Below are 12752 nucleotides of genomic sequence, written 5' to 3'. Positions count from 1 at the left end.
CATCTCCCCTAATCATACTGGCTGGAGCTGATGGGAATTGGAGTCCAACATCCTCTGGAGGTTCTCAGATTGTCTGCTTCTGAACTTTGCTGTTGTTTAGTCGTTTAGTCGTGTCCGACTCTTCGTGACCCCATGGACCATAGCACGCCAGGCACTCCTGTCTTCCACTGCCTCCCGCAGTTTGGTCAAACGCATGTTCGTAGCTTTGAGAACACTGTCCAGCCATCTCATCCTCTGTCGTCCCCTTCTCCTTGTGACCTCCCCAGCAGAGGAGAGACCACCACCTTCCAAGGCAGACCATTCCCTTCTTAAACAGGATTAGGAAGTTACTTCTTTTGACTGGATGAAATGGGTTCCATCGTTTTCCATTCAGCCCTGACCCCTGAAGTCTGTTTTGATCTTTGCAATGGTAGCTTCTTGCTCTGGACGTAACTCCTGTTGATGACACGCCTCTCGTCTTTGGTTTTAGCGGAGATCTCCAAGTCACCGGTAGTGGCCACTGTACCTTCAACACTGCCCAGAAAGCTGTTGGGAAGGACAACTTTACTCTGATCCCTGAAGGAACCAATGGAACTGAGGAAAGGATGTCCATCATCTGGGATAAAGCTGTGGTGTGTTGCTTTGATGGGGCAGGAGAGGTCTTGGTTCACCCAGGCAATCTCTTGTTGATGTTACTTGAGATCCTAAGCCAGTTCCTGGTGCCTTTTGAGCATTGATGTAATGGACAGAGCACAATGTTTGGCCAGAGACATGAATCCACAATGTTGGAAGACTCTCATATCGGTCTTGGAGTTTTTGTATTGAAACATTGGGCGAGGGGTGGGGAGTTCCCTTCCTTGCATGGACAGAATCACCAGAACTCAAGCTGCATCTTAGCCTATCCATGGGATCATAGAAAGCTGTCTTGTATCAAGTCAGACTATGGGTCAATGTAGCTCAGTATTCTCTAAACTCTCCAGGGTTTGTAATAGGATGTTCCCACCTCCAACCTGGAGATACAGGGGATTGAACCTGGGACTTCCTACATTCAAAGCATGTGGTCTACCACTGAGCCACACCATTCCACCTTGTCCCTTCCCTCTCCTATGATTATTTTGAATACTTCTGGTAGTGAACTGCGATCCCAGTGGACACTGGCTTGCCGCTGGTTAGCTGCTCATTTGAGCTGGCCTAGACTGTATGCACTTTACTTTTAGAAGTGTTGGGGGAAGGAATAAATATTTTGACCATTTAGCAAAAGTGCTTAATGTATTCAAAATGCTCAAGTTAAGTATTTTGTGATGAGTGTGGCTCTAAGTTGGTGGAGTATAACCAAAACATGATAAACAGGTAACCTAATATATTCAAAGTATCACAGCTGATGTCTCAAGTACAGGAAACAGAAGGCAAATTTATGTCCCAGTTTGGATGTAAAAAGAAACCATGCTTTTCTGCTACATGAACAACCAGGTACATGTGCTTCTCCCCATTTCTCCTCTTTTGCACAGCAAAGGAGATGAGAAGCTTTTGTTTCTAATTTTGTTTCTAACCATAGTTCTTTATTATGCCCAGGCTCGGGTAACCAAGTTTTGATTAAACTATGGTTAATGAGAACGAATCAGGCTCAAACTGTACCTATCATACATCTTATAAGATGGAACAACAAATACAGATGTTCTATGTAGGTGGTATGCTTATCCTGATTTGAAAAAGCAACCTGATTAAAAAAATAGGCAAATTTAGGAAAGGATTCCAACTATTGGTCAGCTTCATCAAAGTGAACGGAGGTTTTAACTATTATTTAAATTAGCAGAATTTCCCCCTGTTTCAGCACTGCATGAATTTTGAGTTATTGTTTGCTTTTAAGGATTTCTTTATTATTGCCTCTGTTCTTCTGATGGGACTGCTACCGTTCTACGGTTAGGTTACTGGTAAGATGGATGAGAACCAGTTTGTAGCTGTGACCAGCACCAACGCAGCCAAGATCTTCAACCTCTATCCAAGGAAGGGACGTATAGCTGTGGGCTCTGATGCTGACCTGGTGATCTGGGACCCAGACAGCGTCAAGACAATCTCAGCCAAGACTCACAACATAGTAAGTGATTTCTGCACTTCCCCCCACTCCCTGTCCAAGCACAAACCTCCACTGCCTTGTTTGTGTGAGTGACAGAAATACAGAAGGATTATGCAAGAACATGCGAGCTCTGAGTTTCAAAGAGCCTACCTTTCAGTCCGTTGCACATCTGGACTGAAGGGGCTTCCCCCAAACTTCTGATGGCTTAGGCACAGTTGCTTTCTGAATTAAACTTGCTTTCTGAATTCGAAACTCGAAGCACACATCACCCTGGCACCCGAAAATATCGCTTGGCACCAGAGGGAGCCTTTTTAAAATGTCTAACTGTAGGGGGTGGGTGGGAACTGTCTTCATGGAGGGAAGGGTTAACAGTGTGCTATGAGAACATAGAGGGACCCAGGTGACCCTGTGAGTTAAACTACAGAGCCTAGGGCTTGCTGATCAGAAGGTCGGCGGTTCGAATCCCTGCAACAGGGTGAGCTCCCATTGCTCGGTCCCAGCTCCTGCCCACCTAGCAGTTCGAAAGCACATCAAAGTGCAAGTAGATAAATAGGGACTGCTCCGGCGGGAAGGTAAACGGCGTTTCCGTGCACTGCTCTGGTTTGCCAGAAGCAGCTTTGTCTTGCTGGCCACATGACCCTGAAGCTGTCTGCAGACAAAACGCTGGCTCCCTTGGCCTATAGAGCGAGATGAGCGCCGCAACCCTAGAGTCGGACATGACTGGACCTGATGGTCAGGGGCCTTTATGAGAACATTAAATGAGAGCAGCTTCAAATAAGATTTAGACTGGGGCTAACTCTTCAATTCCCTCCTAGGCTGTGGAGTACAATATCTTTGAGGGTATGGAGTGCCGTGGGTCCCCACTGGTGGTCATCAGCCAGGGGAAGATCGTGCTGGAGGACAGCAACCTCCATGTGACTGAGGGCTCTGGGCGATACGTTGCCAGGAAGCCCTTCCCTGACTTTGTCTACAAGCGCATCAAGGCCAGGAGCAGGGTGAGTATACTGGATGAATGTTTGAAGGTGTGGTTTAGGGAAGTCAGTGGGCTGCACCAGAAACAAAAGCGCCAGAAACAAAAGCGATTAGCAAGAGGCCCAAAGTTTAAAACGTGCCTTGATTTTCTTCTTTTAGAGCCAAATCCAGTTGTAAATCAACATAGCTACACTGAAGTTAAGCCTAGCTCACTGCCCTGATTGTAATTGTTATCTGGCTCTCTTCAGGAGATCTAGGAAGAGAAGCCCGTCTTTGCCATCCTGGTGACTTCTGGATGTTTTTGGATTATGGCTGAGCTGTCTGGGGATGATGGGAGTTTGTAGTCAAAAACATCCAGGTGGCTCCCAGGCTGGTGAAGTTTGCTATAAGAAAACTGAATCTATTTCAAATACTGCCCTCTGCTGGATGAAAGCATTCTGTTTGGTTTGAGTTTAAGGCGCAGTGGGAAAGGGTTGGCTTGGGCAGGATGACTCCTCCATTAAGAACATTTGATCCATAGGGCCTTTTTTGATCCTTTGTCAGCTTGAAGCATTTGAGTTTCAGTTCTAAACACACTTACAGGGGAGCAAGCCCCATTGCCTGAACAGAAGTGGGGCCTTCTGAATAAGCATGTATAGGTTTGCACTCTAGATCAGGCGTGGGGAACCTTTGGCCCTGCGGATGTTGCTGAACTACAACTCCCATCAACCTCAGCAAGCATGGCCAGGAGCAATGGGAGTTGTAGTTCGGCAACACCTGAAAAGCCAAAGGTCCCTTCAGACGTTGGACTACAACTCCCAGCATCCTTCAGCACTGACCATGCTGTCTGGTGCTGATGGTAGCTGGAGCCCAATGGCAGCTAGAGGGTCACCAATTTCTCCTTCCTGCATGTTGAGAACTGGAACATTGATAATTAAAGCTGAATGTGTCCATAATTCAGGGCTGCTTCTCAGCGCTTTTTTTCTCCTGCATTTCCCCTTCTTTCCCCTAGTTGGCTGAGCTGAGGGGTGTTCCTCGTGGCCTGTATGATGGCCCAGTCTGTGAAGTGTCAGTGACCCCGAAAACTGTCACACCGGCATCCTCAGCCAAGACGTCTCCAGCGAAGCAGCAGGCCCCGCCTGTTAGGAACCTGCACCAGTCCGGATTTAGCTTGTCTGGTACATACCTATGTGAGGCTAAATTATTATGGTGAAATCTTATTTCTGTTTTATTTATTGAAGGCCCTGGGTCCTCTTCCTTCCCATGCACAAAACAGGAATTCCACTCCAGAGGGGCCATTATCAAAAAGGCCCTGATTCTTGTCAGCAGCAACCAAAACTCCCCAATTAATGGAACTTTGAGCAGGACCTGATGAACAAATTAGTAATATTGCAGGAGGAGATGAGTTGATATGGAAGGTGCTTTCATGTTTGTTGTGAAGAGAGGTCCTGAGAGTGTGCCGGATTGAGAGCATTGTGGACTTGGGAGCACATTTTATTGTTCATTTATGCTAATTAAAGCATTTACAGGTGAAAGTCGGAAAATTAGAATATTGTCGAAAAGTGCATTTATTTCAGTAATGCAACTTAAAAGGTGAAACCAATATATAAGATAGATGCATGACATCCAAAGCAAGATATGTCAAGCCTTTATTGTAATTATTTGTCGTTAGGTGGGTCAATTATAAATGGAATGTAATTTATGTAATGTAACAGCGATGTTTATCTTTGTAGTATTGTAACTATTTGTTTTATTACTGTGGAATTCACAAAAGAAAGCATTTGTAAAAATAAAAAATAAAAAGTTGCATTACTGAAATAAATGCACTTTTCGACAATATTCTAATTTTCCGACTTTCACCTGTATATGCTGTTCAGTTACAGTGGTGCCTCGCTAGACGAATTTAATTCATTCCACGGGTCTTTTCTTATAACGAAAAATTCGTCTAGCGAATCCCATAGGAATGCATTGAAATTTTTTGAATTTTTTTTTGCCCATAGGAACGCATTAATTGAATTTCAATGCATTCCTATGGGAAACCGCGATTCGCTAGACGAATTTTTCGTAAAACGAATTCGTCTAGCGAGGCAACCTCTGCTCGAAAAATCATTTCGTTAAGCGGAAATTTAGTTAAGCAGGGCATTCGTTAAGTGAGGCACCATTGTATTAGCATTTCTAGGTGGTGTACATTAAAATAGACCCTGCAGATAATAAAACCAGACACTGTTAGGAGCGTCGTATTCTTGTGTAGGACCCCGGCAGAGACACATGCCCAACTGGCATGTTCTCTCCCTCCTGGTCAATTGTTCGGGAGCTTCAAAACCTTTCTCCAACTTGAACATCACAGCGACTGATGCCATGGAGACATCAGCACACTACCTTAAAATGGCTGCTAGAATAAGACAGTGTTATGCACCTGAAGTTCAGCTAGGAGGGTGGGCACCTGGGAGGCATTTCTACAAGCTTGTGCCCACAACACTGGGCACACAGTTTCTAGAAGTTGCAAGCTGCACATCTTGAGTCCTGGGGTGGGCGTGGGGGCACCACCAGAGACCTCCAAAAAAAGGTATCCATGATCTGGTACAGATGTAAGGGATCAGGTGTTCCTTAAGATATCCTGGACCCAAAAGGGCATTGCAAATTAACACAAGGACCTTGAACCTGGCCTGGTCACTGGCAGGGGTGCAGAGGGAATGGACCGCCCCTGGCACCACTATTTTGGTAGGGTGCCATTGCAGTGCCCCCCCTGGACACGTACCAATCACCCCCCCTCCATGCGGCAGGTGCCACGCCACACCCTTGTGGGTAGCATGCCATGCCCCCGGGATACATGCTACGCCCCCCAGGGGCACCAGCCACGCCCCCGCCTGCTCTCCGCCCCTGGTAGCGGAGCATGCAGCTTCGTCACTGGGCCTTGGTAACCTATGGGCTGATGGCAGTCTGTCCCCATCAAGTGTCTCTCTGCATCATTTTGCGCCAGCCAGAGCCAGATGTTGAAGTCACCATTAACTTGACATCTCTATGTATGTATTTATGTATATATGCTCAGTTTTTCACTATGCTTATGCACATCTCCTCTGTCTCTTTCCTTCTAGGTGCACAGATTGACGATAATATTCCACGCCGCACTACGCAGCGCATAGTGGCGCCTCCTGGTGGCCGTGCCAATATCACCAGCTTGGGTTAAAAAAAGAGCAATGAAAGGGGAAAAAACATGACCGTTTAGCGGATCATGGGAGAGGGTGGGGCACTTGAAGACCCTTTTTTATTATTATTTTAGAGCCTGTGATGGTTACTGCGGGCAACCAATGGGTAAGGCCTAGTTAAGGCTGTTGTTCCCCAGCCCCTTTGTTGTCAATCTCCCCCCCCCCCCAATCTTCACAGAACCTATTCATTCCTCCCCCTTCTTATACATTTGGGAAACTCCCCCTCCCCCATTTTGACACATGGGGGATGCAGAAAAAAGGAGTAAATCATTGAAGAGTAGAACTTGTGACTTATATCACCATTAACACCATTTTTTCTTTTTGTTGTTCTTTTAAAAAAGGAAGGAAAAAGTGAATTTCCCAGGAGCTGCTTTTTATTTTACTTTTTATATAAATGAAGGTTTAGGTTTAACTATTGGAAAGAGGAATAGGGGGAAAAATGAGGTTTTAAACTGGATGTTTTAGAAACTGGACTTGCAGCCCTGCATCTTAAAAAAATGTGGGAGTCACGATTTCCCTAGGACCAAATCTGTATCCACCCCCCTTTCCAATTAGAGGAAGGTAGAAGTTGTGCTGCTAAGGTTTCAGGTATTATGGTGCTGGGAGGATGTAGCCCATCTTGTTCTTGGGTTTTAATGCTCTAATCCCATCTCGGAATTGAAGGATCATTTGTTCATCCATTTCCTTGTTTTAATAGATGTTTTTGTGTGTGTGTGTGAGAGAGAGAGAGAGAGAGAGGGCATGTGTGCTTGCTGTTATGTTTTGAGATGCCTTATTTTGAAATTAAGCTCATCCTTGTCTTTCTGAGCCACATGAGGTCCAGGGTCCTTCTAACAACTTACGGTCATCCTGCCACAGGTATCTGTATGTCAGATAATTCACTTGATTCTTGGGCCAGCTCCACCTTGATTTGTTGGGTGTCCAAGCAGCATCGTTAACTGGTTTTCCATTCTCCTTTTCCTAAGGGTGTCAGATTCTGCATAAAGTATGTCACCTTTTATTGGAGCCATTGCATGTCTATCCGTTGGAGAACTTTCTAAACACCAGCTCTTTATCCATTGGGTTCAGAACTAAAATCAGGAGATCTAGCTAGGAATCATGCTGCCAAATGACCCATTTCCTTAAAAAACAAAAACCCAGCATCTCCTGACTTCAGTAGAACTTGGAGAGCAATGGGAATCTCTTTTAAAACTAGTCTAGTCCAATGGTTTACAAACTTCTTTCTCTGGGACACACTTTCAGAATAAAAATTTGCTCGTGCCACACCAATTTCTTTATTGATAAGAAATGGATTGGACAACAAAAAGAAACAAGTCCTAGCAGTGCTTGATTCATAACGTAGAACACAACTACTGTACTTTAGAATATGATATTGGAACATCCAGAAAGTATAAAACAATGCAGCTACATAAGAACTTGAACCATTCCCAAAATATAATGATAAATAAGCCTCATAACATATGTATCTTAAGTATGTATGCTTACACATCAGTGAGTGGCGTGAGCTTGCTCATGTGGAGAACTGTAGAAGAATAGCCAATGCTCTTGAAGAGAGGCATGGATACGGTTTGTGGTTGTACAGTATATCCATTCTACACCGAAATGTTTCAATGGTTCTTTGATTGTCCTTGAATCCTCTCCTGCCACACCCTTTGAGAACCACTCGTCTGGTCTTATCATGGATGCACCACCAGGGGCATAACTGCCTGGATTCCTCACCACCTCCTGTGGAAACACTGTGCCAGTCTCTTCCACCACCCTTCCTCCCTTGCCCATCAACCCCCTTTGCCCCATGCCACCTCCCATGCCCCCATCCACCCTTGCCTTCTCCACAGTCAAGGCTTGCAGTCTTATAGGTGGGGTTGCTTGAGTAGATGAGAGACTGAGCAAGTACGTGGGCTGCACATAAGACTCTTGGTTCCTTGGGCTGCCTTGGAACATTGCCCCTGCACATGAGAGCCTGTGTTGTACCCGATGGCAACCGTCCTGCCATCGTGCTTGCAGCAGGACTGGGTTAGCCTGGAGCTGAATCTAATGTGCAGTGTCTGTGTACTGACCCTTAAATCGCTTGTGCCAATTTAGGTTGCTGCATTCTACCAAGTTGATAATGTGCTAAGTTGCACTTCAGTCATTCCTCCCTTTTTTGGTGCACCACTGTGTAGAGGCATTTCATTAGACCTATGGGGAATCTGAAGTCAGCCTGACACCCTTTAAAATGTGGATTGAGCTGCAGGGTCTGTGTGCATGGAAGCAGATTACACATTGTGGGGCCAATCACACGCTTTCCCCCCACCCCCTTATTAGAAAAGGTTTCCCCAAGTACAGCCCACACAGATTCCGGTTCCTGAGTGTCCATGTGGAGGTGCCACAGGATCAGGCCTGGTAAAGAACATATGGAAATGCTGCGTAGAACCTTACAAGAAGTTCTTAATTGTGAAGGCAGCATAACCTCATTTTCTTCATTCACTCATTTCAATTGATTTTAAATTGATACTTTGCCACACATTCCCCCTGTTTTTTAAAAACAACAACAACAACAAACTACAGTGGTACCTCGGTTTACAAACACAATTGGTTCCGGAAGTCTGTACTTAACCTGAAGCGAACTTTCCCATTGAAAGTAATGGAAAGTGGATTAATCCGTTCCAGACGGTCCGTGGAGTACTTAAACTGAAAATACTCAAACCGAGGCATACTTAAACCGAGGTATGACTGTACTTTTAAAAACCCTAACATCTGTATATTTGCTGATTCTTTGAAAGGAAAAGTAGAATATAGCCAGGTCAATGTGTTTTGTCTTTCAAAGTACAACAAGTGATGGAGTTGTGATCTACAAAACTGGCTCCACAGCCCGTTCCTCAAAACAGATCTGCCACACTAAAGCCAATTTCTTTGACTGGTGTGAAAAATGGGAGCAGCAGGCTCATTGGAATCTGGGAGAGGGGCTAGGAGATTGCAGAGATGACTATCCCTACAAACTGAACTCCCTCATCTCCCACCACTGTAGTTAACGCCTACATTTGCCCCTTGCTGATCCTTTCTGGAGCCACACACCCAGGAAGGAGGGTGTGTGGATTTCTAGTGCTGCCTAGTGTACCCTGCTGCACTGGGCAGGGGGCGGGGGATGAGCCTTGAGTCCTGGGCATTGGTTCCCAAGCAATGGGCCTGCTGGGCCTATGCCTGACATCACACACCTCACCCCCTGTATATTTGCCAGGGTATTTACAGCTCTGAAGACACAAGAGGCATGATTGCTGGGGACAATGGGCACATTCACATTCCCCCCTCCTTCACATGTTGAGCTTACATGGGTGGGGGGGTTCACATGTTATACGATCTGTGCACACAAAATATATTACCCTGAAGACAGTTGCAAAGTATCGTGCAAGTGTTTGCTTGAATGAATGTATGCTTGATTGTGCATCGAATACTACTTGTGAACGAGTGCACAGCTCAGCTCTTTGTCTACAGAGACCACACATTATATTCAATGAGTGCACCAACACCCCTTTCTAGTGGAGCTGTGGTCTTCTGTAGGTGTGTAGTCAACAAGTGTGTAGTTTGCACAGTCAGTCAGCAACAGATGCACCCACCTTGCACACAGCTTGTACCTGTGTTTAGTGTAATGTGTGAACAAGCCTAAGGTAAGGCTCAACTGGACTTCAGTGTAGGACGCTTTCTGTATTCTAGGCTGTGCACTATGCAACTCAGCCAGGAGTAGTAAAAACCTGCCAGTCACAGATGCTGAAAGGCAGTCGAGGCTTGAACTGAGTTTCCCCTTTCTCACCCTTTCACCCACAACTGATGGCTGTTCATCATTCCAGACAGTTTCATTTGTTGTTTTGGCTCTGTTTTGTTTGCTTCAGAGATTGCACTTTTTATTAAATAATTAAAAAATATTTAGTTAAGGGTAATATATATATTTGCAGCTTTTTAATTTTTCCTCCTCTCCACTTACGCTTTGATGAATTTAAACAAAGTTCTGTTTCGGGAAGGGGGAGGGGGGAAGTGACCATGGGTTGTATCCAATGTCAGTTCTGATCAGAGTAGGCTCATTGAAATTAATAGACATGGCTAACTTAGATCAATTAGGTTCAATGAGTGTGCCTTGAGTAGAGGTTAGTTGGATGCAACCCCATGTTTCAGTTATACGAAACATGTGCAGCTCTTTGTGATTCACTTGAGTCTTCCTTTCCCCCCTCGTGTTCATTATTTTGTTCTTGGACCATTGTGTGTATTTTTTTAAGGGGGGAAGGGAATAAAGGATTTGTTAAAAAATAAAACTTTGCAGGCTATGTAAGCATGTTTTATTCCTGTGGGAGCTTGCTCGCTTTGTGTGTCTGTTTCATGAATGTCATATGTAAATGCTTAAAGGAAATGACATTGAACTTGGAATTAATTTGCCGCAGTGACTTGATGCTCTAAAGAAAAAGGAAAATAATGATAATAATTTTAAAAAAATTTAAACCATGTAGAATTTACTACTAGATGGATTTTAACCCTTGGATTTGTGCTTGTGAACATGAGTGAAGGAGCTGTAAGTGAATAAGCTGATCATGTGCGTAGACAAAAGGAGTACTGATAAAATTTGACCATTCTCTCAATGGCATAAAATGAGTCTTGTGTTTTTTCTTCCTTACGAACTCTGTGTTATATTACCATGGGAACTCCTAATAAAGACAAAACGTTGTTGTTTCAGTCAGCGTCTCCTTGTGTCTTGGTGGTCTTCCGTTTGGTTCTTTTATGTTTGTGCTAATTGCAATCTAGTGAGGTCCATGTTGCTTCATGGCAACTTGGATGGCTTTAAAGCACAAGGACAGTAGTTCAAGTAGTAAAAGCATCTGCTTTGTACACAGAAGGTCCTGGGTTCCATCCCTGGCGTGTCCAAGTAGGACCAGGAGAGACTCCTTTCTGAAACACTGGAGAGCCGCTAGAAGTCTCTGTAGACAACAATGAGTTGGAAGGACCAATGGTGTGACTTATTGCTATTTTTCTAGGAAAAAAAGGTGCTGGAACTCACAGTGAACTCCTTCCTTGGCAATGGTGCCCACCTGAGATGTCGGAACCCATCTGAGAAGTGCTGGAATTAAGTTACATTGAGTTCCAGCTGGTGTGACTACAGTTAAGCTATCTCTACTCTTCTAAATTCATGTAGTATAACACTACATTTTGCCTTCAGTGTTGAAGGCAGCAAGCCACAGAATGCTAGTTTTAAATTACTGTATGTTGCTTACTAAACATGTATAAGCATTGCATTTGGGACGTACATCTTTCAGAATATACATTTTAATGAGTAACACACAAAATGCCTGGTAATGTCTTAAAGGCAAGCACATTTTTGACCTCACATGTAAACATCCCCATGGGTGTGGATCTGGAAACCTATTGCAAGTGTTGTAGCTCTTCCGCAGAACAACCATGAAAGTTGAGTAATACTGAGTAGCCGTACCCCAGATGTCATGTGCTGGCCAGCCACACCCTGGTGTCCACAGATAGCTAGGGTTGCCACATTTCAAAAAGTACAAGCCAGGGCACCCTGAAACATCAATTCCACCTTTGAAATCCTGGTGATGTCTGGGAAAATCTGGATGTATGGCAGCCCTACAGATAGCAAAAGACTTGCAGGAATAGGAGCCTCTGCTCAAAGGGCTCCCCATGACCTGGAACCCTGCACAACCAGGTCATGGGGGTGCCTTCCATGATACTGCTGTACAAGCAAAGCCCCCCTCCCTGAAGGTGTTTTCACTGCATGTGTGAACATGGGGGTGTGGCTATTCCAGGTGGCCCTTCTCCGAGGTTTTTATTATTATTATACAATCAAGCTGTAAATATTATGAAATACCTCTGTTGCTCTACACAGGAGATAACATGTCTGAATACAATGGTGTGTGAACATGTCTTAATGGACTTGCTCAGATGGTGGTGCTCAAGCTCTTTTGAGGAGTCTCTTTTTGTCACTCCAAGGCCAGGATGGGCTGCATTAACCTCATGATCCCTTCCAACTCTACAGTTCTATGTTTCGTTTCTGTCCATCCGTCCACCCCCCCCCCCGCCCCGTTCTTTGCATGTGATCAGTTTTAACTAACGTCGCATCTGCACTATACATTTAAAGCATGTGGCTTCTCCAAAGAATCATGGGAATGGAAGGTTGGCAAGGGTGCTGGGAATTGTAGCTCAGTGAGGGATGAACTACTGTTCCTCAGATTCTTTTTGGGAAGTCCTGTACATTAAATATGTGAATTAACCTGAGACAGTTCCCCCTTTCAAAGCGACAAATCTAGTAAACAGTGGAGAAAACTCCGCTTCAACATTTGAGAACGCTAGGTGGTAGCAATACACACAGAACAGAAAAGCTAGAATCACTGCTACATTTTTTTAAAGTATCAAATACACTGGTACCTTGGGTTAAGAACTTAATTCATTCTGGAGATCCATTCTTAACCTGAAACTGTTCTTAACCTGAGGTACCACTTTAGCTAATGGGGCCTCCCGCTGCCCCCGCGCCGCAATTTCTGTTCTCATCCTGAAGCAAAGTTCTTAAC

The 12752-nt window shown here is 44.7% G+C and overlaps 1 protein-coding gene across 2 annotated transcripts in view; it reads left to right on the top strand.

Moving 5' to 3' along the window:
- DPYSL2 (dihydropyrimidinase like 2) overlaps positions 1-11297 on the top strand; it is a 57374-nt gene extending 46077 nt beyond the window's left edge. Inside the window, exons 10-14 of one of the 2 annotated variants that reach the window (XM_035139241.2) lie at positions 470-611; positions 1904-2074; positions 2869-3048; positions 4017-4194; positions 6100-11297. In XM_035139241.2, the coding sequence (XP_034995132.2) occupies positions 470-611; positions 1904-2074; positions 2869-3048; positions 4017-4194; positions 6100-6191 (763 nt within the window). In that variant the 3' untranslated portion in view covers positions 6192-11297. The remainder of the gene's footprint in view (positions 1-469; positions 612-1903; positions 2075-2868; positions 3049-4016; positions 4195-6099) is intronic. The other variant, XM_035139242.2, reaches the window with a different exon arrangement.
- The last annotated feature ends 1455 nt before the right edge of the window (positions 11298-12752 follow it).

The sequence above is a fragment of the Zootoca vivipara genome, chromosome 15 (assembly GCF_963506605.1).
Source record: "Zootoca vivipara chromosome 15, rZooViv1.1, whole genome shotgun sequence".
Classification (NCBI taxonomy): domain Eukaryota; kingdom Metazoa; phylum Chordata; class Lepidosauria; order Squamata; family Lacertidae; genus Zootoca; species Zootoca vivipara.
This window is presented reverse-complemented; position numbering and strand designations above follow the sequence as displayed.